At 43.9% G+C, this 26,737-nt stretch overlaps 5 protein-coding genes across 5 annotated transcripts; 3 read left to right on the top strand and 2 right to left on the bottom strand.

The window, feature by feature from the left end:
• Positions 1 to 933: 933 nt before the first annotated feature.
• Positions 934 to 1,167, top strand: E1B28_006826 (uncharacterized protein; the record flags this gene model as incomplete). The annotated part of the gene is made up of 1 exon (XM_043151527.1): positions 934 to 1,167. One exon carries the CDS (start codon positions 934 to 936, stop codon positions 1,165 to 1,167), a length of 234 nt encoding a protein of 77 aa, XP_043012623.1.
• A 477-nt stretch (positions 1,168 to 1,644) lies between these two features.
• On the bottom strand, positions 1,645 to 2,337 carry E1B28_006825 (uncharacterized protein; the record flags this gene model as incomplete). Its single annotated transcript, XM_043151526.1, has 2 exons — positions 1,645 to 1,961; positions 2,016 to 2,337. The coding sequence occupies 2 exons, from the start codon at positions 2,335 to 2,337 to the stop codon at positions 1,645 to 1,647; spliced, it is 639 nt and encodes a 212-aa protein (XP_043012622.1).
• A 709-nt stretch (positions 2,338 to 3,046) lies between these two features.
• On the bottom strand, positions 3,047 to 4,074 carry E1B28_006824 (uncharacterized protein; the record flags this gene model as incomplete). The annotated part of the gene is made up of 4 exons (XM_043151525.1): positions 3,047 to 3,098; positions 3,160 to 3,388; positions 3,442 to 3,649; positions 3,703 to 4,074. The coding sequence occupies 4 exons, from the start codon at positions 4,072 to 4,074 to the stop codon at positions 3,047 to 3,049; spliced, it is 861 nt and encodes a 286-aa protein (XP_043012621.1).
• Positions 4,075 to 6,313: 2,239 nt separating this feature from the next.
• Positions 6,314 to 7,347, top strand: E1B28_006823 (uncharacterized protein; the record flags this gene model as incomplete). The annotated part of the gene is made up of 4 exons (XM_043151524.1): positions 6,314 to 6,437; positions 6,515 to 6,780; positions 6,832 to 7,158; positions 7,210 to 7,347. 4 exons carry the CDS (start codon positions 6,314 to 6,316, stop codon positions 7,345 to 7,347), a joined length of 855 nt encoding a protein of 284 aa, XP_043012620.1.
• Positions 7,348 to 16,883: 9,536 nt separating this feature from the next.
• E1B28_006822 (uncharacterized protein) lies at positions 16,884 to 19,427 on the top strand (the record flags this gene model as incomplete). The annotated part of the gene is made up of 12 exons (XM_043151523.1): positions 16,884 to 17,057; positions 17,109 to 17,273; positions 17,324 to 17,557; positions 17,624 to 17,743; positions 17,801 to 17,935; positions 17,985 to 18,065; positions 18,122 to 18,247; positions 18,307 to 18,349; positions 18,424 to 18,506; positions 18,560 to 18,740; positions 18,794 to 19,018; positions 19,066 to 19,427. The coding sequence occupies 12 exons, from the start codon at positions 16,884 to 16,886 to the stop codon at positions 19,425 to 19,427; spliced, it is 1,929 nt and encodes a 642-aa protein (XP_043012619.1).
• Between the last annotated feature and the right edge of the window lie 7,310 nt (positions 19,428 to 26,737).

Here is a 26,737-nt window from a genome sequence, read left to right as displayed (position 1 = left end):
GTCCATACCCACATCTTCCACGTCATCTCACGAAGAACTACACATCCCAGATCATGAGCTTTCTTACACGAAGATTCTTTCAACCTCAACGAGGAGAGCTCTAAATCCCTTCCGATTTTCTACCCTGATCAGACTGCCGAATCCAACATTCTGAAGGATAATCCCAATGGTACTTATTGAAGGTGGCGGCAATGCCAAACCACGAAGCCATAACCACTATCGATCTCTGGCATTTGGTTCTTCATGGACACATTACAACTTATGCTATCGAGACGTAACATGGGGAAACAATGAACAAAAGATAATATATCTCTCAAAGACTAATGTATGCTTGAAGTCTAGTTTACCTGACGTTATTGCCAGCGTATGTTGTTTGCATCAGCAAAACTGAAAACCTATAGCGCATATGGAATGTATAATAGTATGGCAAATTTATCTGCCATACACTGCCATGCAAATTTTTTGGCGATTGCTCCATACATCCAAACGCATGAGGGCATGGAGAGGTATATGAGTAATATGATATGACTTTCGGTGGGGGTATCCCCCAGGAAAATTAGTCAGCCTAAGCAGCTTGTCCCGACTCCCAACCCAATCTCCATGACACTTACTGAGCTCACAATAGAGGCCAAACATGAACCCTGGGCTACAACCGAGGATGGTTTTGATGGTATTTCCCGTTTTTTTTCTGATATAGCTTGTTGTAAATTGCAATCTAATTCTGATTTCTACCTTTCAGTGCATGACAAAAAACACCCTCATCATCTCTGTTGGGAACATTTCCAAGGCTCCAACAATCGAGTCCACAATGACCTTTGGGTTACATATGAACACAGAGCATGGATGGACTGATGCGACCTCAATCACTGTGAGGCAGGATTGGCGAAGGTGAAGAAAGAGTTGCAGGACGAACAGGAGAAAAATCAGCTTACCATGCATGAGCTTTCAAGGTTGAAACGAGAGGTTGCAAGGGCTGGAATCAACCTTTTAGATTCTGTCAGAATGGGCACCACTCCCAAAGCACGAACAGAGAAGAAGAAGACAATCTGGCGACTCAACCTGGAGCGTAGAGCCCCTCAAAAACGACTTCCTTTTGATGATTGGAATGTCAGCAGTCCTGAGAAAGGCCCGCTCCTCAGCACCGAAACCCCCTCTTTGCCTTTTTGATATTACTGAGTGGTCAATTGTTGTAATATACCTTCTCATACACCCGTCACACCCGTCCCAGTTATTGACGAACATGAAGATTAACTGTATATATTACACAGTATGAATCCACATTATTGTCGATAGTGGAAGAATACCCTAATACAATGTTTCATTTGAATGATAATCTGCATACTTATTTACATAGAACGATTTATATGCATCCAATGCATGGTGGTATCGCAGACTTCGAGGAACCCGATGAGTACCGTAAACTGGTATGAGATGGATACTACGAAGGATGGCATCCAAGGATATGACCCCAAGATGGGACTCTGTCTGCCTGTTGTCCATGAAAGCAGGCCAAACAATCCACATATGAGTAGTTGAATCCGGGCTTTGGCAACACCCGCTGAACCAATGGACTAGTGCACAAGGATACACCTCCCCATCATGCCTGAACAAAAAGAATACAAGGGCCCTCGCCGCACTCAGCCCTCAGAATCCTGGCTTGTCTTGATCCACAACAACAGCAACTGTATCATACCTTGGATGCCCACAATAGCTAGGGCTTGCTCGGATACATTCCTGGCACATTCCTTGAATTCCTGATTCATTGCTCAGAGACCGAAATCGAGCAATCGCTGAGTGGTCGATGTTGACTTTGGAACGAATGTTGGGAAGGTCGTCAATGATCACATTATCTGAGGAGTGTTTATGGATTTGCTCATATAGAAACTTCTGCATGAGCCAAGGGAGATCAGGGAGGTTTAGGGATTTTGAAAGGCTATCAAGGGAACGTGGGTATCCGAGAACTGATGAAAAAGGCTTAGATTAATGTCTCTCTCGAGAAGGTACTAGTTACGCACTTCGATTTTTGGCTGTGATCACCTCCACTTGAATATTGTCGTCTACAGCCCCCGTATCCTCGTTCCCAGTCTCGAAGGGACTGGGTGCTGGTTTATAGTGCCGAGGTAGTAGGCTGCGAGACTCCAAAACAGCTCTCTTTGCTGCCAGCTTATCTAACTGTTGGTTAGTGAGGAGAATCTGGCTGAGTGCGTTATACCAATTGGAGCGCCTCCATGGCCGTTTGACTGCGGAAATGTGTCGTGACTCAGTGATGGATGAGCAGACACCATTGGGAGCCCCAAAATCAAGGATGAGGGAAGGATAATGCACCATAGAATGCATCTGAGGGATCGAGAAGTCTTTGCGTATGCCGAGTTCTATGAACACTTCTCGGTAGTGATGAAAATCCTGAATTTAGTCTTGAACTTGTTGAATTGTAGTTTCATCAAAGTTGTTGCGGCGTACAAGATAGCAAAAGTCTAAAAACGCCGAGAGACAATGGGACATGGTCTCCGGTATGTATGCTTCAACCGCTGGTAGAAATACTTACGCGATGGAGCTGAGATTTGTTTCACAGAAGAGGGTGATGGATTACCTTCATTAATGCTTTCGAGTCGTCGCCTGTCCATTGCTTGAAACGATGACCATGGGGAATCGTCGCAGACCCGGGAATTCAGGTACTATTGAAATTCCTTTTCTCAGTCAGTGGCTAAGACACTCAAGTACAACAATCATCACTCACTGTTTGTCTATATCATCTTTGATTGCATCTGCCTCCTCCCCGTACTCAAGATCTATAAAGGTCCAAACCCGGTCGACGAGCATATCTTTGAAACACCCCTTGACAACCTGGTGTAATATGTCTGCAGTGAGCATCTCATGGATATCCGCTCGTGGAAAATAATGGGTAAAAGGCTAGATCACCATCATTATGAGGGGTCGATATTAACAACATCAGAGAACGTGCCACTATGTCATCGTCGATTCCAAAGCTATCCCATAGAATATCGCTCTCTCCCTGGAGCTCCACCATCACTGTTTCAAACCACTCTCACGTCCTTGGTTCACCATCCCCATCCAAATTATTGTTCCGGGCAGTACATCTGATCAATACAATGAGTAAAAACGAAGTCATCTCAGATTACATCGAGCCCAAATACTCACTTGCAACACCAACCCTGCATGATCCCAGCAAGATACACCTGCTCAGGATAGTCCGCAATGAATGCAGCCAGGTCGTATATGATGCGTCGATAATAGCCGTCTGGGCATATGCGAATAACAGGGTCCCGCATCGCGGCCTCAATAGACATGAAGATTGCAGTGATACAAGCATGGTATAGCTGTTTTTTGAATACTCGATAACTGCTATCCTTGTCATATTTCCGATCAGCTTAATAGATTATAAGTTTTTCTGTCATTGTGGAGATTGTGAATAACATTTACCTTTTGGTATAGCCAGGAATCCAACTGGGATTACTCCATTATGATGTCCCCTTCTAGCTCCATTCCGAAGGTTACCTATAGAAAGGTATAAGGGGTGGTATTCGACATGTCCTGTAGCAACTGAGACTGTAGTCTTGTCTGCACCGATGATGATTGGGCAATACATTGCACCATCTACTGAGTCACCTGACTCGTCCAATATCATATTCTGAATCAACCAATGTCAGTTCAAGTAGAGAAGTCATGTTTAAATGAACGCACAGCATGTCTGTAGGCAAAGTTTCCTGACATGAAATCGCTCACGCGCCGCTTCCTGTCCTTGCTGGTATGAATATATGGAGCTGCATCAAATTCGCTCGAAAAGTCCTGGTTGGCGAGAATATTGGATATGACAGTATCGGGATCTCTATACCACACCTGGTAACTTGACTTCTTCCACTCCGGAGCATTGTCTCCAAGGCCTTCCTCAATGGCTGTTTCATAGCACCACCAGGGTGCACTTCCCTCTTTAATGGCATCTATGGTCTCGAGTAAGTGGCGATGGTTTGATAATGGGGCACAGTCTCCTCCAAATCGAGTCTGGATATCTAAATACCAGATGTCGAGTAAGTTGTCGACATCTTTTTGTGACATTTCGACTTTTCTAAACATATGATCACCCAGACAATAGGCAGCTTCTGACTTGAATGGATCCCACAGGTTCTCAGTGTCTTCAAGAGGTTCGGGAGGTTGAAACGAACCGTTCAACCTTAGAACCACTGCACCCAACTAGTGGGGTTTTAAGGCTTATGTGGCAAGCTAAACGATAGGGACCGCCGAGGCGACAAGATTTACTCGATGGTAAACACTTGCTGGAGAATACTGGGAGGGAGTTTGGAAGCGCTTGTAGCACACTGGAAAAGATACTGGGGATGAGGACACTGGAATATTTGGGGGAACACTTGGGAACACTGAGGAGAGAGAGAGAAAAGCAGAAAGCACAAGAGACAAAACACAAACGGAGGGTTTAAAATTACAAGGCTGGGGAAAAAGCTAGATACATGGTGGGTTTATATACTACTGAGCTATCTACATGGGGATAAGACTTAGCCAATAGGAAATAAGATGGAATAACCATGGAATGACTGTAAATGACTGGAATGACTGAGAATGACTGGAATGGCTGGGAATGACTGGAATGGCTGGGAATGACTGGAATGGCTGGGTAATGACTGGAATGGCTGGGAATGACTGTGAATAACTGTGAATAACTGGAATGACTGTGAATAACCAAATGTCAAGGTTTCTAGAATGGCAAGAATGTCCAGAATGCCCAAAAATCGATTTCTGGGGATTATTTGCAGCTGGACATGCCCTGGAAAGTGAATGATTCGTGACAGAGGTGACCTGTCTGGTAATGGATTGCCACTTTTATCACATTTGTTGCCTGGAGAGACATGAGCCAACAAGAAATTCAATGGTAGAAGGATTACACACCTTGTAATACAGGATGGAAGTGGAATGTCTCGCCCGATGGTGTGATGATCTCTTCTGGTGATATAAATGGAGAGAAATTTTCGAAGAATTCATGTGGGTGAGGAGAAAGGAGATTTGTTGAGCCAGCGTCCGAGTTGGAGGGGGTAGGAGACAACTCAAGGGCTGCTGATCAATGCTGAGATGTTATTCGTAGAGTTCCATTTTCATGTACTCCTGTCCTAACATGTTGGGTAAGATCTCCTTGGCGGCCAAATGTCCAAATGCACCCCATATAGGGACACTGAATGCGAGAACCTGGCATTTAGATACTGGATGTACTGGTGAGGAGAATCGGACTTACAAAAAGGTGTGGGGACAGACATCACACCACTTTTTTTTTTCTTCCATGCTCAGCCAATTTTTCAAGAATGTTGGCCACTCTGACCTCAAGAGTCAATACCTGGCAGAAGAACTTTCATATTGACGAGTCTCTGTGGAAATATACTCGAGAGGAGCAAAAAGAGATCACAGAAAGGAAGCGAAAAGGTGAGGCGGAGAGGAAGCAAGGAGAAAAAAATTAAAAAAAGAGCAAGAAGCCGAGGAGAGGAGGCACCGAATAGCAGAAGCTAGTCATCGTCTAGCTCACTTCAAGGACCAGCAAGTCTCCATGCTTGCTGGCCGCTATTCTCTGTGTCCTGATCTTGACTTGGCATGGGTGTGCTCACCCCCTTCTTCACTTGCAGAAAGGGAGAGGTTGAAGCCAGCTACCAGTAGGCGAACAACTAAGGGGCAACCTGCTCCAGTAAACAAAGATGATCATATCATTTTGTCTGACGAATGAAACAGTGAGTAGAGAATTCACATTTCAGGCAAATCTGACTCACTTTGATACTGTAGTCAATCCAGCTGTCAAGAAGAAAAGAGCCTCAGTAAAATCCCAAACCAGTCATCTGCCGCAGGCACATGCAGCCAATCTTCCACGTAGGATTAGCTTGTTCGTTTACACATACAAACACTTTCACTCACTTGAATCACTCTGTGGCAGAGCTAGATATTCCAATAGATCTGCAACTCCTTGAACTTCAAGAAAGGTCTGAGGGTGCCGAAGGAAGACAATAGTGAATTACTTGATGATATCCCAGTTCAGGTGAAAGAAGTTGATGTTCCCAGAGACTCGGATTCACCTGACGATGGGTCCGAGTACAAAGCCTGCGAACAGCCATCAACCCATCTCGTCACTGCAGCTGAGTTTGAAGTATTTCAGCAATGGATGGCAGGCAAGCAAAAATGTGAGGCTGAGGAGGAGAAACTGCAAAAACAGAAAGAGGCATCAGAGAAATGAAAGGTATCATACGGGATCTAAATTTTACGTGGCCATCAAAAGATCTCAATAATTTCAACCAGATTGAAAAGGCCCATGAACGCTCTGCAGTTCGCGACACCATCCTTGAAAGCCGAAGTGCTAAGGTTACTCCCATTCAGAACGTGGTTGCCTCTTCAAGCAGAAGTTCACAAAAGTGAGGACTGTCAACTGTTAATGAGTGAGTGCTCATTGGCAAGAATAAAAACTTATGACTCACTTGCTCCAGTAAATCTGACCTGAAATGATCAAGGCCAGATGCTAAACATCTTGAGGGCGTTCACTCCAACTTCATCAAATTTGTGGCCCAAACCCCTCCCAACTCATCTACGTCACGGTTCCAAATTCAGGCATTGTCGCCAGAGAATTCAGACCAAGAAAAATCGGACTTGAATTCAAACTTGTCAGGATCTGAACTTGTTGGAGGCATTTTCAATGAGGATCAGAGTATTGACATGGTCACGGATGCCAGGAAGGACAAGAAATTGTTGAAAACAGATCCCACGGTGATGAAAGCAAAGCAGGTAAGTCAACCCTTTATTTTGCTGGTGGTTGATACAATCCATCTTATATAGAGCCTACCTGAGAACCTGGTCCTCGAACGCCTCGTGTCAGCCGACATCAATGGAATCGATGAGAATGAGTCAGAGATGACATTGCGGGGATCTTCCTGCAAGACAATCACCATCAAAGACCTCCCCTTTCCATCCGACTACACTCAAGTTTACCAAAAGAAATGGGAGCAACGGTTCATGGCGCATATTCTCCACTTCGCCAAAACTCAAGAACTCCAATTCGGTATTGGGAACCGGCCTGAACTGGCTTCCTTTGTCACATCTACATGGAAACAGGTCTTTCCAGAACTCAAGATACATGGGAAAGACATTAATATACTTAAATTTGTATGCTTTCTCTTCTTTTTTTATAAATTTTATTGAATCCTGCCCATCAAGGTACAAGTTGAGCTCCGAAACTATCGCAGCAACGTTGGGAAAGAGGCACTTTCTATTGTTGAAAAAAAACTCTCAAGAGTCGAAGGCGCAACAGTCGAACGGGCAGAGTGGATTGCAGAGCAATTAAAGAATGACTGATTTGTTTATTTGGAGCCCAAGGAAACAGGATGTGCTATGACCAGTCTCCAGCTTCTTTATCAACCTAAAATATGTCATTTTTAGCGAAAAAATAGCAAAGGGACATTGCGGGGACCTGGGATTCTCGAGACCTTTGCATATCATATGAAAATAACAGCATCTATCAAACGACAAAACTCGGATAATTTCAGATTTCCAGCTGGCACTCTAGCACTGCATGCTGCTGCAGTGTGTGACAAGTCAATTTGCATGTTTCTTGTACTAACTTATTCAAATATTAGTATGAACGAGCCTTGAAAATCTACTCGCCTGGATACAATGCGATGGTCAAGGCTCGCAAAGACAAACAAGAGAAATGAAAGAAGGAAGGGAGAAGCACGAAGCTACCGAAGAATGGCAAGGATTCATTCAGCGATGAAAACTGGGCCAAACCTGTACGGGGTTACTATCGGGTCATGAAGGATGCGGGTTGGGGTAAATGGACTGTATTCTCGACCACCATCAAGGAGTACCTACCCGAGGAGCCAAACATCGAGAATGATAGCAAGGACTCCGATGGCCACTCTGCTGTCCTTGTCTTGTCTTCAGAAACATAACCCGTACGTACTTTCTCAATACTGCCAGTCAACTTATCTAACAATCTCTTAGCCCACCTACTATACACACCTCGCATTCATGGTTTTAACTGGTACATTTCAAAGGACAGGCTACGATGTGGGTACTGTATATAATTGTATGGGTATTTTTACATGAATAGAGGTGGTAGGGCTGCTCGCTGGGACCGTCCCGTCAAGGAAATTTATGAAATTCAGTAGTGCCGTGGACGGGACGGCCGTGTACCGTTGCCAGACCTCTGAAAATGGTAATAAACAGCCGTTAACGGAGTCCATGGCTATATCGGCACTAATCAGACACTAAGGCGTGGAAACCCCCTAATGCAGTGACCCTGGCAGGTAGGAACAGTCTCCATATGGTACTCATCATCTATTTGCGTCATTTTAACCTCCTTTTATTTCTACTTATGCCCAAATGAGAATTTTTGGATCATGATATCAACATAATATAACAGAAATTGACAAGATTACCTACTTTTGGGCTAATTCAAAGTAAGCTACAGTCCAAATTTAGAGCTGGCTACTAAAATGGAGTTGTTTAGTAGTATTAAATCAAGTTGAAAGGGAAAAAATTAGTACATAAGGGCTTTGCCGACCGTATAACCGTTGACAGCCGTTATTTGCTGTTTATCATACCGTGCTGTTCTGAGACCATGCTCCGAGTACCCGTTCGGTGGGCAATTTATGACGGCCCGGGACCGTTGCTAACTTGCAACCGACGGCTGTTTACCATCGACAGCACGGTGAGCAGCCCTAAGAGGTGGTATGGACTGCATGGGCATACAGATACAACATGAGCTTATGATAGTATGTAGGCATGGTAGAATAAGGAACCCCCAAAACCTCCATGCAGTGTCCTGGTTTCCCATACAAGTATGAGAGTGCATGGACACGTATGTACCATACACATCATGCATTTCCTGTTTTGCTGATGTGTTCTCCAAAGCAGTCAACCTGTACGGTTCATAATTGTAGTTGTGATAATGAAACATTGTTTACTTGATGTTGATGAACACATTCAATTTTCCGGCGATGTCAGAGGGCTTTCAAGATAATCATAAAAAAGACTAAGGCAGCTGGCTGACAGCGGTTTGTTTATTGCCGCTTGTCAGCTTACCAACTTGATCAGTGGGGACCAGACTTAATTAATAATCGCTTACCATAATTCATTTCGCGTAATGATGGGATCACCGTCATCAGCAAAAATCAGGCCACGCTGCCACACTGCTGTATACCTCGGGATCCGTTGTCTGGACCACGATCCGAGGTACCAGGTGGCAGGGCCATTTAAACTACTCGAGGGTTTGTGAGAGTCTTGCGACACTGTCGCAACATATTCACAAGACTGTTGCCCACGGAACAATTCGTTGCCACACCTGAGGGTGTTTGCAATGAGTTGTGTCCAGTTACAGCGAGTTAGGGGGCGTAGTGGGGCATTGCGGGAGTTGTAGCGCATTGAGAGAGTTGTGAGCAGTTTTGTAGGTTTGTAGGGGGTTTTGAGGCATAGTGAGGCGTGGTGGGAGTTGTAGCGCATCCAGAACCTTGTGGCCAATCATGGAGATGAGCGAAGAGTCTTGGGAGTTGTAGCGAGTATCCGATATCATAATGAGAGGTGAAGTTCACAGCGGGTTTCGTTGGTTTATAGTGAGTTTTGTGGGTTTTATTGAATTGTTGGGCTGGCAATGGATTGTCAATGAAGTAACGAGTTGCAGGAATGAGGACGAGAGGCAGGGCTTACAGCGAATTGTAGCGTATGGTAGCCGGTTTTGTAAATATTAATCCATTGTAGAATCTGTAACCGATTGTGAATTGTCATTTTTTTTTGGCAATCATAGCACTCAAAAAACCACACAAAGAAGCAGAAGGGATACACATATCATTAGCATTAGCAGTACATTCTACAGAGCAGGCAAAGCACAAGAAGGAGTAAAAAAAGGGGGAGAAATTCTACGTGGACGCAGAGGCATCATGAAACGAACGGTTTACCCTAGAACCACTGCACTCAACAAGTGAGGTTTTAAGTCTTATGTGGCGAGCAGAACGAACTGACACAACACAAAGGGGAGATTGAAAAGCAAAATGGATGCTAAAAGAACTTACAGACAGCCAAGGCTTATTAGTACTTAGTAGTACTAATAAAAAGGACTTTAAAATATAGAGACTGGCAGGGGACTGAAAGTACAAGAATATAGGTAATATTCAAGGACTTTGAAGGAAGCTAGTGAAGCTTGGGATACTAATAGCAGGAGCAAGAGCACTTAAGGCACACAGAGGAGCTGAAGATAGCAAGTAGAAAGACTACAATTGCAGAGAGAGAGAGGAAAAAGTACAACAAGGTACAAAAGATACAAAATAATAAGGCTAACGAGTGGGGACAACTCGAATGGCCTTTTATACAGGAAATAATAATATTCTATGGAATATTCTATATAACTATGGCTGTGAATAGCACTGCTACAACTGTATAGAGGGCTATGTGCTTACTGCTAGAGGCTATGTACAGAGTATAATGACTATTTAGTAGTGGAGCAATTTCGAAAAAAGTCCGGAGTTCTCGGGGACTTTGGCGGGAATATTGGGGATTTCGGGAGTATTGGGGATTTTGGAGATTCCTGATGATATAGTTGGGAGTGGGCAATTCCCACTAGCCTCGCGTCTGACTTTCTAATACACACAGCCACTCAAAACATGTCTGTCGCTCATTCCAAGCTCGTTCCAGCACTAGTGCAATGCCTTGTACTGCTGAACCGGCCTTGAATACAATTTTCTCACATATGAAGACTATATGAATGTTTATATATAGCTGAAGGGACTTGTGAGGGGGTAAATAGTAGTACTTTGCACAAAGGACGCGTCGCGATGTGCTGTGTCACACTGTGACATTGCCTGCTGCCACTCAAAAAAACTATCATTTAATGGGGTCTCATGAACGCGATACCCCCAAACTGAGTATGCCAGTCATGATTTTAATTGGTTTCGTGAAGATTGTTAAGATGAATATTGACAGAAATCGAAACTGATCAAGATATGGTTGTAATGGTGTGCATATCTCAGTCAATTTTACCTTTTAAAAAAATTCATCTTAACGTTTTCAAGTAACGAATATTTAATGATTTATCATGAATTTAGCTGATTTCTAGGACGAGCCACGAACCCGTCCAAAAAGCGGACACTTTTCTAAGTTGAGCCAAATAGAACCAAATATAATTGACCGTCACGGGAATTGCCCACTCCCAATATAGTGTAGGTACTGTAAATGACGACATAAAAAAAAGGTGGGACTCCGAATTGTCCTGTGACATGGCCTTTAATGGACAAATGTTCTAGAAGCTGTGGAGTTAGGCTAGGAACATTCTATTAGAATTTATTGGGCCCTGACATGTAACACGAAGCAAGGAAGACTGCGTTATTGTATTTTGTGTAGGTTTGCGTTCAATTTGTGACACATCATCGTTGTATCCACCATCACTACTCCCTCCTTCGCCATCGCCACTTGATCGCCAACCCACGATCATGTTCCCAATCTCGCTCTCGGGGTCGACTTCAAGACTCATGTCCTCATCATGAGCTACATTGAAAATTTTCCTGTTTACTAGGGTGAGAAGCAGTACAGCTCAAAGAAAATGAAACTTACAAGTTCAAGTAATCGAATAGTGCCGCTTTCTTGTCTTGAGGCATTGCAACAAGCAAGCCACATATCAGGTAGAACCGCTTGAGGTCAAAGCTGGTCACGATGGGATGCCACTCCTCACCGCAAGAAAGGGCGAACCAGGTCTGAAGGGTTCTCATCAGGAGGATAGAGGAAGTTGAGAGGAAGAGTACCTGGGCTATGGTGTAAGCGAGTGTATGCTCGGTGACTGTGGTGAGGTTGTGGAGCTTGGCGTTGCCAGGACGAATAGCTTTGCCAGGGCACTCGATGGCAGCAGTTGGCGCCACCCATAGAACTCTGAAAGCCTACAATAGATTTTAGCTTATGATTAACAGGCAACCGACGACAGCTTACTCTTGGAATTAGAAACTCTCGGAAAATGGAGTCATCTTGACTGGGGGTAGCAATGACGCCATCTTCGGCAGCTGGAGGGGGTAACCTGTACTTCGAGTAATCGAAAAGAAATGTGGGCAATTGAGTACAATGAAGTTTTATTTCCTGTCTTTGGAGCTTCGATATCAATCTGAAAGACAAATGATAAGTCAAGTGAACACAGGAGAAAGAAACACATACTGTTTACGAGTATTGTCCGTCTCTGAATGGTTGATCAAATCCACCATGTGTTGAGAGGGGCAAAGCAAGGCCACGGTCATGGGGTGGTTGTGGCCGTGGGTTGATTTGATGCTAGGCTTGAGAGCGGGTTTGACGGCACTATCGTCGATATCCGTTTGCTGCGGGTTGTCGGTGATGAGGTGAACAATGTTGTATTTTAGTTGGTGACTGTCGTGGTGCCTTGCAGCATAGAAAGAATCGTTGATTTAAAGAAGTATAGTTAGGACCAAGCAAAAGATGTAAAATTGCTGTACCGTTTTTGTGAGCTTCTTGAACACGTCAATGGCGCCGTACTCGAGGCAGGACTTGAGTTGGTTGTGTAGCTTGGGGTAACGTCCCTTCCATTGCTTGTAAGTTGAGGTGAGCTTCTTTTTTTCAGCTGCAGTCCTGTGGATGTATGTTAGCAATAAGTAAAAAAAGAACGCATATATATGCGCACATATTATCTCCAACAGAGAACAAGTCGTCAACATCTTCGTCAACGCCTATCTCCTCATCATCATCTTCATTATCTTCGTTATCTTTGTCTTCTCCATCGTCGTTGGAATCATCGACTGGTTCTTGACGCTGTAGGACGCCTTCAGTGACAAGCTCTTCCTTAATGCCATAGCACAGAGTGCTGTCAACGGATTGAGTAAATATGTTGATTCCACGGGGCCACCATGTGCCGCAATCCTTGTATGGACTCAACGCGCTCGCAACACTAGGCTATGTATCAGCTCAGGCAGTGATATGAGGATTGGGGACATACTCTTTTTTAACCTTCTTCGCCCATCCATTGAACACCTTTCGTTTGTGTTTCGCCCGCTTTATCAGACGCTGTTCCTCCGATGATGCTTGATTGGATCACCGATCAGTTTGATTGGGTCTTCGATCGTGTTGAAGGCTGGTGTTGTTGCTGTTGCTGTTGTGGTTGGTATGTATTGGAGGCATCTAGAAATGAAAGAAATCAGTACGAGAATAATGTAAGGCAGATGAAAGGAATATGGAGAAAGAGGTGAAGAGATGGGAGAGTGGAAGGGAAGGTAGAGGGAAAGGGCGACGCGAATTTAACGGGGCATCTATTTGCGTATGTTTATTATACGCATCGGTCAGGCTCTATACAACATTACGGATCAAAAACATATATGCTACAATATTAAGTACAATATTAAGTATAACGGATCAAATACATCTAGATATATGGCTACAAAATAAGATTAGATAGGCCGTCCAATATACAAGAAAAAAAATTAGGGTATAGGACATATTTTAGTTTTACGGCTGTTCTTTTTAAGGATTTCGTCCCGGACAGGCTTCAGCAGCTTGTTGGCCATCGCCCTGTCCCTTTCAGACTCCTTGACCCTCACCAAATCATGTTTGGGATCCAATTCGAGCCGTTCTTCAGTCAAAATTTCGTTTCCAGTGCCTATATCTTTCATGATAACCCCAATGATGATCCAGTGGCTATCCTCGTTCTTCGCACCAAGATAGAAGTTGGAAAGGCAGCATACGAGTTTCCCGATGTGTTCAGGCGCGCCACCAACCACCACCATCAAGTTCTTCTCGGTGCTGGGCTTGATCACATCCAAAGATCTCTCAATCCTGGAGAGATTGCTGATGTCTTGACTACCGGCAGTGGCTTTGATGCGCGGTACGATTTCGCCATTGGGGTTTCGAACAACGTTGACATAGTGGTTTGCACCGTCAACTGCTGCTTCAACGTCGAGACTGGCCAGCTTCTGATGGACAATCCAGTGCCGGGGAGGTGCTGCTGCTGCCGTTTCTGCCTTAGCAGCAGAGGCGTCAACAGGATCTACAGCGGAGGCATCCCAACTTGGATCCCATGGCGGGCTATCTCCCACCTGATTCTGTACGATTCTGTACGGGAGAGCACGCTGTCTGGTTCCAAGCGTCTTCTCCCGTCTCCAGCATCTCCGTCAATTCATTGGGTGTTGGAAGGGGAGTACTAGGAGGAGTACCAGGAGGAGCATCTGCCAGCAGACCTCTCCATCTCTCGTCTCCCTCCCGGTACATTCTGATCAGCTCCTCGAGGGACGGCATTTCAGGGTTTGTTGGGATATCCCGGACATCGATGGCTGCGATGGCATCAAACCACGAGGAAGCCAGAACTCGTGGCTACGACCAAGTGGGTGCCAGACGTTGAGGTGTTTCTTCGAACTGAACTCGACTATGTGGAGGTAGTCGATGACTTCAATGGCCTGACTTCGATGCGCCTGGATGAGGTCCAGTTCAACTTTCAGGTGCAGTCCAGACTTGGGATCAGGAGACCTGTCCAACAGAACCGCGCAAACTGTACCGGTCAAGCCCTTGAAGTGAGAATCTATGACCCGCACTCTCGTCCCTAACCAAGGCTCTCTCACCACTGACATCTTGGGCCCCACACTGTAAATCCGTTCTTGAACCTCATTCAGAGGTCGCCAGTCCAACAGCTTCATTTGCGAACTCAACTCAACTACATTGTTGTGGTTGAGGAGCGCGTGGCATTGTAGCTCGAGGACATGTACACTTAACATCAAGCATCTTCCCTCCCTTCGCTCCTGCCATACAACATCCTTCACGATACACCGCCTGAAGGCATGGAGCCCGTGCTGTACGCTGACAGTTACTCCCACCCAAGGTGTATCGGTGTTCGTGGATGCGATGACCTCGGTAGAATTGGAATGGACCTTGAACTGTGGATGTGTTAATATTCAAATTTTAGCATAGAAAACAAGAGAAAACATACCCTAGTCCGGTGAACATCTTCTTGCGTGACTTCTAAGATACCTTCTGAAGACCCAAACACAAGGCCTTCTTTCTCTGCATGGAAACCCTTCAAGACGCTAATAACGCTGTGTAACACCACTAAATATGGCTAGTAAACACACCTCAAGCACGAAGTGCGCAAACCAAAACCACACCAAGAAGAGTATACACAAGTGTAAAGGGTGGAGGTCGGAATTCTTAAGGCTTTAGTTTTCACTAAGAGGCACCAAGAAAGATAGAATATGAGGGGTCTTCGGTTTTATAGTTGTTTCAATCAAGGTTCTTTCACTACAAGAGTGACAATATGATTCACAAATCCCAAAATTCGATATCTGACTTTTCAACAAAGCTTTTACAAGTCTTCGCCGAAGTTCGGTTTCAAGTTCAATATCCAAACTAGACAATAGCAATCCAAATTCAATATAAGTCCAAATTGACTTCAATATCCAGAGTTCAATTCCAAGACAATATGCCAATACCAAATTCAATTGCAATAATCTAATCTATCCTTCCAAACACAGAACACCAACTTCAGTGAAGACTGGGGCAAAGGTCAAATCTCGAGCGAATCCTAGTAGGTGAACTGCGTCTCCTCTCGTAGGTTGCTGGGGAAAATCCCTCTTTCCTGCCCTCCTTATATACGGTTTCTCTAATAAATAATAGTAAAAGTCCAAAATGTGTGTGAAACTAGTAAATAATAATGAAATCCCTTTCAGTCAAACAGAAACTCGCTTAATCAGGTATAATCCAAGAGTTTTATGTGCTGAAGTGCCCAATCGAATATTAAACTGAATATCTATTCCTTGTTTCCTGGTTGCGATGTAGGGACTTGACTTCGCCGAAGTACCCGACATATCCACATTCTCCTGTTTTTCCTAGGGAACGAGTCCCTGTTTCAGGCGTATCCATTCTTCCTGTTCCTGTTCTATTCCTCTTTGGAGAAGATCTAGCCTCGATCCTAGGCCCTGTCCCCAAGGTTTCCCTCTTGCAATCAAATAACACGTGCACTTCGCTGAAGTCCGTGTTTCCTTGGTTTTCCGAGAAATTCCTATTCTTTCCATTTTCCGTTCGTGAGAATCGGATGTTCCTTCCTTTATCCTTGTTTGGATTTCTATATCCGAGAATTCCAATATCCGAGCAGTCCAACCAGACTTCATTGAAGTTTCAATAAATTGTATAATAAAATCCCTATGTTTGCTATGAGCATTCCAGGAGTAAGAGGAGGCCTTCCAATACAAGAACGAAGGTTTTTAAACGGCTGCTTCCTGAAGTTCGTACAGTTTTCTGAACTTCAGTGAAGTCTCTCATCTTTCCTAATTTTGTACATTTCGTACGGATAAAGTCTCTTGTAGAGGCTCATGCTTTAACTAGAAGTGCGGGCTCACTCTAGTCCTATTAAGCCCATAATTTATAACTCATAAGTGTTAAAATTGTATAAATATGCATCTTTAAGGTCTTTTCCGATTTATATCGCGATATCTCCCCCTAACAAAAGAAAGGACTGTCCCCAGTCCGTCTTAGCTGCATTGAAGTCAATCCGCAATCTTTCTGCCTTAATCCGCAATGTTCCTTCTGGTTGGTATGCAATTCTATGAAGTTCACGCATATTTTGCGGGTACTGGACCCTTTAATCTATCCTTTTTCTTATCTATCACATCTTATCAAGATGGTCTGTTCCTGCTATTGATTTGACATCTAAGCCATCAAGGGTCCGATGTATTAAACAGCAAGAAGTCTTCCTTTTTGGGAAATTCCCACTCCACTTGGTTCCGCGAGAGGGAACTCGCACTTTTTCTAAGTCATCCAGCGTATGCCGAACCCCCTTTTTATGTATGTCCCCCTTTTCGCAAGTTTTGTTTAACTTCCTTCCTTACTTTTTCCTTCCCTTCTAACGCGTCGTCTCTTTCTTAGCCATGTCTCTGCTTCCCGGGCTTACGGAGTTCAATAATCACGGTATCGAAGTGTTCAACAACGATCTCTACCGCGTCCACCGCTGCTTTCAAGATGCAGTAACGCGTCCTGTCAAGAACGAAGACGAGCGCAAGGCTCTTATCAAGGCAGCCTTCCAGTTTGAAGAACGCGGCCTCGTAAGTCAATCTTCTTCCATCCTTTTAATCTATCTGATGTTTCTTCTATAGAATCGCATTGCGGATGAGTTCCGCGCAAAACATACACATCGACTATTCCCTACCGCTGTCGGCAGTCTTTGCGCTGCGGTTTCCCGCCTTGCACCTCCGGAGATCCAACCTGATGCTTGGATTCTATCCGCAGATGAGCTTGCTCTCTGGGATAGTTACAATTTGGTGCATATATAATCCATTCTTTTCCTTTTCCTTTCTAACCAACTTCTCAGCCGGCCTGCAATCTTCGTCTTTCTCCCAACCAAAACTACTTAAGTGAAGTAGCCCCTCTTGCGGTATTCAGTCCTCCAGCTTGGACTCCCGAATATCGACGTTCCTTGGATCTCGCCCAACGGCGTTCACTTTCCGCAAAGAAAGCTCGGCCTCCACCTTCTGAAAGTTCCGAAGTCGAAATCGAAGCGGTTCCGCCAATCAAGAAGCCTCGACTTTCTTCTTCCGCGAAGAGGGTAAGTTTCCTTCTTTCTTTCTTTTATCTTTCCTTATATCTTATTTCAATCTTCCCTTTGTTTCAGACATCGACAACTGAGCCAGAAACGGCTTCCGAAGACGGTGTTGACAATGCCGCTGAAGATGATGAAGAAGAGGACGATTCCGGCGAATCCGAAGTGGATGAGCTAAGGTCGTCTCCCCCTGTCGCACGTATCCTTTTCCATATGTTCTCCTAATCTTGATGCTAACCTTTTCGGTAGCCCATGACTAGGCCAACGCGAGGACGGGCTCGAGGATCCGGGCAGGGCAGAGGCAGAGGCAGGGTAGAGGTGATCATTCTGAACTGGCCTCACCCAAAACCTCTTCCAAAACCTGCTCCTTCTCGTCGATCCACTGTAAGTCCTTCCTCTATCTATTCGTTCCTTTCCTTATTCTATTTTACAGACCATCCGCGAAGACGATGAAAGGCCATCTCCTTCAGTTCCTCTGACCGTCGAAGGTCGTCCGACCACGCGCAGTACCACGGTAAGTCATCCTTTAGTCTGTTTAAATCCTTTCTTCAGTCTAAATTTCTTTCTTAGGCTGGCTCGTCCAAGGCTCCTCCCGCTTCATCCAAGAATACTGTCAGCGAGAAGGGAAAAGGCCGGGCGGTTTCAATAAGCCCTCCGCCTGCCAAAAAGAACATCCAACGTCGGCGTATGGACATGGTAAGTCCTTGCCTATTCCTTTTTTTTTTTATTCTTTCCTACTTAACCAACTTTCTTAGGAGTCGCATGATGTCAAGCATCTGTTAGCGCAGTCCTCCGTTGGTAAGTTTTATTTATCCTATCTCGTTTCTGAATTTCTAATTTAATTTTTTTTTTTTTATTTTTATTTTTTTTAGAAGTTCCTTATCGCTTCGATGTTCCTCGCGGGGAAGCCTTCTCCCTCCGTGATATTTTGGAGTCTGGGCGATCTATGAAAGCGGTAAGCTTCCTTTTGTGTTCCTTTATTCCTTTGTTAACTTATTCTTTTCCTAGGAGATGTGGATTTCATGCTTGACTTGCATTATTGCCCGCGTGGAGTGCAATTATGTAGGCCGGTCCGACAAATGTGCCCGATGCAAAACTTATCGGTACCTTTGCGACTGGATCCTCCCTCAAGACGAGGCCTTTTCTCAGATGGATCAGGTTCGAGCTTGGGGTGCACCCACTCCTGGTCGTAAGTCTTTAATCTTTCTTTCCTTATTCCTTCTAAGTTTTGTTTCTTTCTAGACTTCCACGAGCGCATGGTCGAGTTGACCCGGCTTCTCAAGACTCAAGACCGACTCTCTGTGACTATCTGTTCTCTTGCCGACACCCTTTCCCTTACTCGAAAGAGTATTATAACTTCGCCGAAGTCTCCAGGCGAGGTTACCATGATCAAATCCTTTCTTTACACTATCTTTCCTTCTATCATGAGGTTGGCTATTGAACAATTATACGCCATGCTAGCTCATTGTGAGTTTTCTTATCTTATATCCAAGATTTCACTAACTTCGCTGAAGACGCATATCCTGCCAATTTTATTCCTCCAATTGGGGGTCCTTATTTCCAGGATGACAATCGCATTGTGCTACGGATTCCTCTTTCTACTGAGCGAGAAGCTGAGTTGGCTATACAACTTCAGTTCTTAGTAGCTATCCGCCACAACGGACCATACCTCCAATTTATCCTTTTATTCGATCCTGCTCAAGGCCGTATCTATCACGGTCCACTCAATAATCATCGATTCCATCCGACTTCACGCAAGGTGTTTAATCGACTTGGCAACGCGATGGCTAGAGTTGGATTCCTTAAGCTCAAAGTTGCTTCTATCCCGGAGCCATTGAAGCTTGGGCGTATGAAGTTAACTTCTTTCTTCCTTTAGTCCCCGATTCCGCTCTCTATTTACCTGAACATGGGTACTATGGGTTCTATTCCTTCGAGCCTAACACTGCTAGGTACTCTTTTCCAGGAAGTATAAATTATACTCCCGAAGAGGTGAGTTTTCCAAGACTTCTCTGAAGTCTCCGAAAATTTACTCTGATCTTTCCGTAGGGGATGATAGACGGATTTCAATGTAATATTTCCAATTACCAGCTCGCTCTAGAACTGTAGACCCTATCTATCATATCCCAATTCCTTTGTTAAAGTGTAGCAAGTGTCTGAAATTTGAAAATGCGTAAAGCAACCAACATTCCATTCCTGTTCCCTACACAGTATTTCCATTACATTCTTAGGTCGCTGAGGCAACTTCCCTAATGTCAGCGTAGTTCCATTCCATTCTTAGGTTGTTGAGGCAACTTCACGAATTTATCCGCATTCAAAATTTAAAATTTCACGGAAAAATCGGAGTCCTCTCCCCCTAACAAAAGAAATGTCAACCCCTGTTGACTCCAAGAACGTATAAAAGGTTCCTCAAATTCTGGACATTCTTATCAAACAATCTTTCCTTCTTTCCATCGTTTAACATGTCAAACAAGATTCCAAACTGGAGTGGACGCGCGGAGTTCCTTCACGACCAGCCAGGGTTCCTCAAACAAATGGAGGACCTTCTCAATAGCAAGAGTCACTTCCTGGCCGAAGCCGGAGCTCACTCTATCGCCAGCTGCTTGGTATGTTCTCGACCTTTCCATTTCCCGCGATAATCGCTAACTTCGCTGCAGTCTACTTCCATGTCGCACCATCACATTGGCAAGGATCCCGAAGCATTAGAGTTCGTTCAGAAGTGCTTTGCCTTACTCGAGAAACTTCAGGCTGTGCCTGGAGTTCCGACTATTCCATCTTATGCTGCTCATGAAGCTTTTATCGCCGAAGCCATTGTTTCTCACGACCAGCACGAAGAGAAACTCCGCCAGAAGGCTGAGGAGAAACTCCACAACAAGGCGAAGCCCACCAAATGTCCCGTGGTAAGTCTTTTATGGACTTCACTGCAGACTATGTTATTCCTTTCTCTTAGAAGTCCAATGCTTTCGTCGAGTCCGACGACAACATGGAGATCATTGTCGATGCTCCTGTCCGTGCCAAAGTACGTTCTTTAATCTTTCATTATATTCCCTTTCTTATTGACAAGTCCAAGTCCAAAGGCGTCAGCGCCTCTATCCATGCACCACCCAAGGCCAAGCAAGCGAAGGTGTCTGGCAAATACAAGCCCCTTCAGCAAATGACTATCACCAAGAGCAAGAAAGTAAGTATCGACTTCGTGACATTCTTTTATTAATTTCTGCTATAGTCTGGGCCTAATGGAATTTCCGTCCCACCGGTCTCTAACCACAAGAGGGCTCGTTTGCTCACTCCCATTGTTGACACGACCGAGGAAACCCCTGGTACGCCACTAATCTTGTCAAGTTTTCTTTTCCATCTTTCTAACTTCAGCGAAGAACAACTTCGCGTCCGCGAGGAGGGTCATGCTCGAGTCCTTCACGTTGCAGGGTTGTTGCCCTTCGCCAACATGTCCAAATACGATCCTGAACAGCTCCTTTCCGTCGCCAACTTCTTGAGGACTGAGATCATCACCCTTCAGCACACCATTTTGCATGCTCATAGCCAGTACAAGTCTAGCCTTGCTCAGCTCGAAGAGATCAACAATCATCGTCTTGGGAAGTTAGGTATTGACGATTCTATGGATACTGAGTCCATTGTAGAGGACCTCACCAACAAAGGCAAGGCTAAAGAGTCTGTAGCTTCCACTTCCAAGGGAGGATATGTTTCTGCCTAGATCTCTTCACAATATTCCTTTCTTTTCCTTATAAAATACAAAACTTCCATACATTTAGTCGGACACTTTTGTACTCGTGTTAGTAGCGCTTGATGCGCCCATAAATCCGATCCTTTTGTCGATCCAACTAAAACCGTTTGATTTCTCAGACTTCAGCGAAGTCTAATTGTTCTTCGTTTATTCGTAAGTTGGGGACTCTTTCAAAGATATAATCCTTATCAGGTCCATAATCGACTTCATCTTCTTCTTCTACCAGCTGATCCAACTTGTCTTTCGACATATGAATAAGTCTGTCTATATTTTCTGGTAATTCAATGGGTTGATAGCGTGTAACATGTGGGAGCACTCTGAAAGCGCCATATTTTCCCCTCATGAGTGTACCATCCATCTCAGCCAAGATATATGATCCTCCCTTGGTTCTTCTTATGACTATGCATGGTCCAAAGTACCTTGGGAACATCTTTCTATCTAAGTTCTTTTCTATTTGAGTATTTCGAACTTGTACAAGCGTACCCGGTTTAAAATCATATGGCTTAATGGTATGCATATAATCTCGTTCGAATTTCCTCAAGTTCTTCCTTTTATTTTCTGTTATCCTTTCTACCATTTCTTGAACATGAGTACGGTGCTTAGCGAGCGCTTGCGCACGATACCCAATGAGTTCTTCTCTGGTCCACACTCTTTCCGGCGTTTTTACAAGCCAGGTAGCTTCTACAATATCAAGCGGCAATATAGGTTCCGCCCCCAATACAAAGAAGTATGGTGAACATCCTAACGTTTTTCTAGTAGTTATTCTATCTGCCCACAAAATGTGCTTCAAGAAGTAATACCAATGGTTCAAATTTCCGCTTGTTGCTTTCGCTAAAGCCTGTCTCAGGTCAAAGTGTGCTCTTTCAATCTTTCCATTGGCTTGTGAGTTGTAAGGCGAAATTCGAATTCCACGAACACCATACTTATCACGCAACCAGTTGGTTAGGGCAATCATCTGAGGAGCGTTATCGGTAACGATTTCCTCCGGTGTTCCCCATCTGCATAAGATATCATCAAAGAACCATTCCGCAAGTTGTCTTGTATTCTCGCTAGCAATGGCCCTTGCTTCTGACCAATTTGATAAGGCGCAACGTCCGTGGACGATGTTTTTGCAACCTCTACTAGCTGGTGTCATTTTAATGACATCAATATGAATCTTCTGGAATAGTGAAGGGGTGTGAGTGAGGACAGGAGGGATCCTTAAGAGGTCCAATCTTCTATCCTGACAAGGCTGACATGATTTTATGAACCAATCAACATCTTCTTCGAAGTGTGGCCACCAAAAGCGTTTTTCGATAAGCGCTTTAGTAGCAAACATTCCTTTATGTCCAAGGTTATCATGAGCTGCTATCAACATCCACATTCTCTTTTCCTTTGGTACAAACAACCGATGGTTACTTGAATCATCTAAGGGCTTATGGTATAATCTGCCTTCATCATCTAAAAAGAACTTTAAAGCTCTTCTTATAAAATTTGTCTTTTCTGAGCTACTCATTTGTGATGTTACATCTGAGTTAGAGTCTCTCAACCAATGAATAATCTTTGGTATTTCTTCATCCTGTTTCAATCCTTCTGAACTTCGGTGAAGTTCATCATATGGGTGGTCTCTTGACCAATCCGCATCAATATCCGGTGGAATAACTAACACTTCGTTAAGCGAAAAGCTATTCACTACTTTTCCTTTCTTGAAGAGCGCAGACTCAAAATAATATTTCCATAGTCTGTCTTCATCACGAACTTCTTGAAGCTCTTCTTCAAAATCCTCTACATCCTTTGCTAATCCAGAGGTATTAACAACCTCAGTCAAATATCCTGATCTAGGATCAATAGCATCTCTGAAAATTTCAAAGTCCAAAGGAGACTCAGTCTGTCCTTCTCCCATTCGAAATTTAACAGGTTTTCCATCATCCTCTACTAAGAAGTCTTCCCAGCCTTCTGGTCTCTCAGTAGATCCACCACCCGGAGGCGGTCTTGACAATCCATCTGGTCCATGAACCAGACCTTTAATATGTACTAAGGTAAATTTCCAAAGTCTTATTTCTTCTATCCAACGGTTGATACTAGCATTTGGGCCACTGCTGGGATTGTCCAACATTCCCTTAATGTAACTAGCATCAGTTTCAACCGTTAAATTCCTGCAACCAAAGGTCTGATATTTGGTAGCTCTAAGTGCCATCATCAAACCATACAGTTCTCTCTTTGGTTGGGAAAACCTAGCTTCCCTCTCATTGAGAGTAATTGAACCGAAATAATTGAAGAACTTCCTCTTAGGATTTTCTTCATCTACTTGATACAAATAAAATCCCACAGCATGCCATGAAGTATCCACTGCTAGTGTGATTCCACTTGGGTTCAGATGGTCAATTGGTCTAAGAGCAGGAGCGTTCTTAATACCTTCTTGTATTTTGCGAACTGCAACAATCTGTTCTTCACCAATGACAAATGGTACATTCGCCGCTGTCAATCTAGTCAACGGCCTAGTGATCTTTGCATAGTCTTTAATGAACATCCGCATCTGTCCAGCAGTGCCCAAGAAAGACTTGATATGCGTTTTATTCTCAAAGTTAGCTGGGTCCCAAGACAGGATCACTTCCGCTAACTTTTCTACTGGTTTTTCTCCTTCATAGGACACTCTGTGTTCTACTACTAAACCCTCTGATACACATAAGTACGCTTTTGGTCCTGAAAAGGTCCCTCCAACATACTTCATGCGCTGAACTATCCGATTTACATTCTGAAAATGTTCCCATACAAATCTTCTTATTCCTTTATTTTCTTGGATGGTTTCAAATGAACCATCTGAAGTTTCATATCTTGTGGCTGGTCCTCTGATAGGAACATCATCGATATATGGTCTTGTTACATGAGGTATTTCATCTCTAAAGATATATGAAACATCTTCATGAAAGATAGGTACAGAATTAGTCCAACCCATTGGCAATTTAACCAATCGATAGGGACCAAAAGGAGTCTGGAATGTAGTATAGTCCCTAGACTTCTCATCTATTAACCTTTCATCATATCCAACCCAAATATCCAACATGCCTAAACATGCCCTTCCTGAAAAGCTAGAAGCAATTTCTGCAGTTCCAGGCGGAATACCTGAGTGTTGAATTGTAACTCGGTTCAAAGCCTCCAGACTATGAACTAAGCGAAGGCTTTTTCCATCTTTCTTTAAAACCATAAACCATCTGGACCGATAAGAGGAAGTAGTGGGTTCGTAAACACCAGCTGCTATCTTATCTTTCAAAATGTTACACACTTCTTCATAAATGCCAGGAGGTATAGGAATATTCCTTTCTACCCAAGGAGTATGAGGCAATACTGGAAACTTTACAGGAGGGAAGAAATCAGTTCTGAAATTTCCTCCTTCTTCTGCTGTCCAAGCAAAACCCTTCTCTTGAGTGAGCATAAAATGATGCAACAATTTTCTTTCTTCTGGCCACAAGAAATCTTCTGAATGATTCTTGTCTATGCCATCTTTTCTTTCCTTTGTATATCTTTCGCCTGGTGAATATTCAGGTGGATGTTTCGACAATTCAGGTAATTCCGCAAGCGGATCGCCTGTAATATTCCTTTGAACCCGAAATTCTTCTGGCATTGATGCAAGTTGAGGTCTAACCTTCAAATGCACTGGTTTATACTTTCCATAGACTGAGACCTTTTCCAAATTTAAATTAGGGACCGTTTTATCAACGCCTTTTTCTTTAACTTCAAGTTCGCTGAAGTCTTCGGAACTGTGAGAATCTAGATTTCCACAGTCAAAGTCTATGTTATCTCGCCATACACTAAATACGGCATATCCTTTTTCTTCCTTTGATCTCTGAAAATCCTGGACTTTCTGAGATGCAATCTGATCTTCGAAATTAGCTGCATTAGCCAATACGAAAGCTTCCGCCAACTCTTCTTCTCCGAAGTGGTGAGAGTCTGGCAATTTATATCCTTCTATTTTTATGTTTTTATCCTCGGAAAATATAAAACTAACAGCAACCTCTCCTTGATCATCTAGCAATTCCTCAAGGCTAACTGAAAATTTAATGTTTCCGACTTTTCGTCATTTTCGTATTCTTTTCTGGACTTCGCGGAAACCGCATCTTCGGATTTCAGTGCCGGTTCCCTTACTTTCGGACAGATTCGTTTTCCACCACCTCTCGGGTAAGTAGGGATTGTACATTTCACGCCAGTATTAGGACAAGTGGCAATAATATGTTGATCTCCATCCGGGAAATTCTGAATACTCGAATTGGTCAAGGCATCAAACGGTCTACCCAATAATACTTGATACGGCGCTTCCTAACAACGTGAAGTTGGAGATAGACCGTAATTTTCTCCGAACCAGAAGGGCACATTTCTAGCTAACCCTTTAGTTCTTTGAAGTTGGCCATTAGCTGATTGCATCAAAATATTGGATTCTGGATCCCATGTCAGACCAAGTCCAACAGCCACAACCATATCAATCGCAAACTATCTGTGATCCACCGTCAGTGATGGCTTCAACCTCTTCCTTAGAAACCATTTTATCTCAGGGAAAATGCATCGGAGGGTATCCATAACCCTTGCGACGATTATCACTTCTTTCTATCTTCCGGAGGTAGGTCGCTGATATATTGTTCTACCGCGGTCTTTGTGTACCACGAAGCCTTCTTCAAGATGGCCTCGGGGGTCCTCCAAAATTTCGAAAGTCTGTGCGACTTCAACGTCTTCGATATCGACAAATTCGGTATCTTCGCTTGAAGCCTGACAAAATGTCTCGTCCGAGCTTTTCTTCTGTTCGGCTTCTTTCAAAGAAACACATTCGCATTTCTTCTAGGAAGCCTTCGGTTCCTAATCTTCCATCATCAAAACTTTTTTGTAATTCCGGAGAGGCTTTAATAGCATGCTCTGCCGAAATTTCAACTTCTTTCCGCAAAATCTTTTCTGCAATACTATCGACTGCTTTCTGTTTTCACCGACTTCCAATCCGTGTCGGATAATGATGATTCCTTCGGCCTTACAGCCTTTCTGATCTCTTCAGCACGAGTATAAACTACCCTTTCCTTAGAAGAACTATTTTCTTTAAGTTCTTCTTTCCTGGGCGAGCATAGTCTCTTGGCTGACTTTCGACCCGTTTTACACGATCAAATGGTCTTTCCTGAACATCTTTCCTCGATTTCTTCCGCGCATCTGGGGACTTCACTGAAGTCTCCGTTTTTTCTTCTTCCTCCTCTCTCATCTGAGGAATTATATATCTGGATCGAAATTCTTAGGCGTATTAACCTATGGGTATCAATTTCTAGGTTCCTCTTCTTTTTGGTATTCAGGGCTTTAGCATTCCTGCCTCTTATCGGATCTCGAGCGGACCCATTCAATTCTTCGAACCGCGCACGCGGCGACTTTTATCGTTTACCTTTCTTCAGCCTAACTGATACTGAACTGTTCACTATTTATCGAGCCACTTTCATATATTTTCG

The sequence above is a fragment of the Marasmius oreades genome, chromosome 3 (assembly GCF_018924745.1).
Source record: "Marasmius oreades isolate 03SP1 chromosome 3, whole genome shotgun sequence".
NCBI classification, from domain to species: Eukaryota; Fungi; Basidiomycota; class Agaricomycetes; order Agaricales; family Marasmiaceae; genus Marasmius; species Marasmius oreades.
Note: the sequence above shows the minus strand (reverse complement) of the source record. Positions and strands in the feature narration are given on the sequence as shown.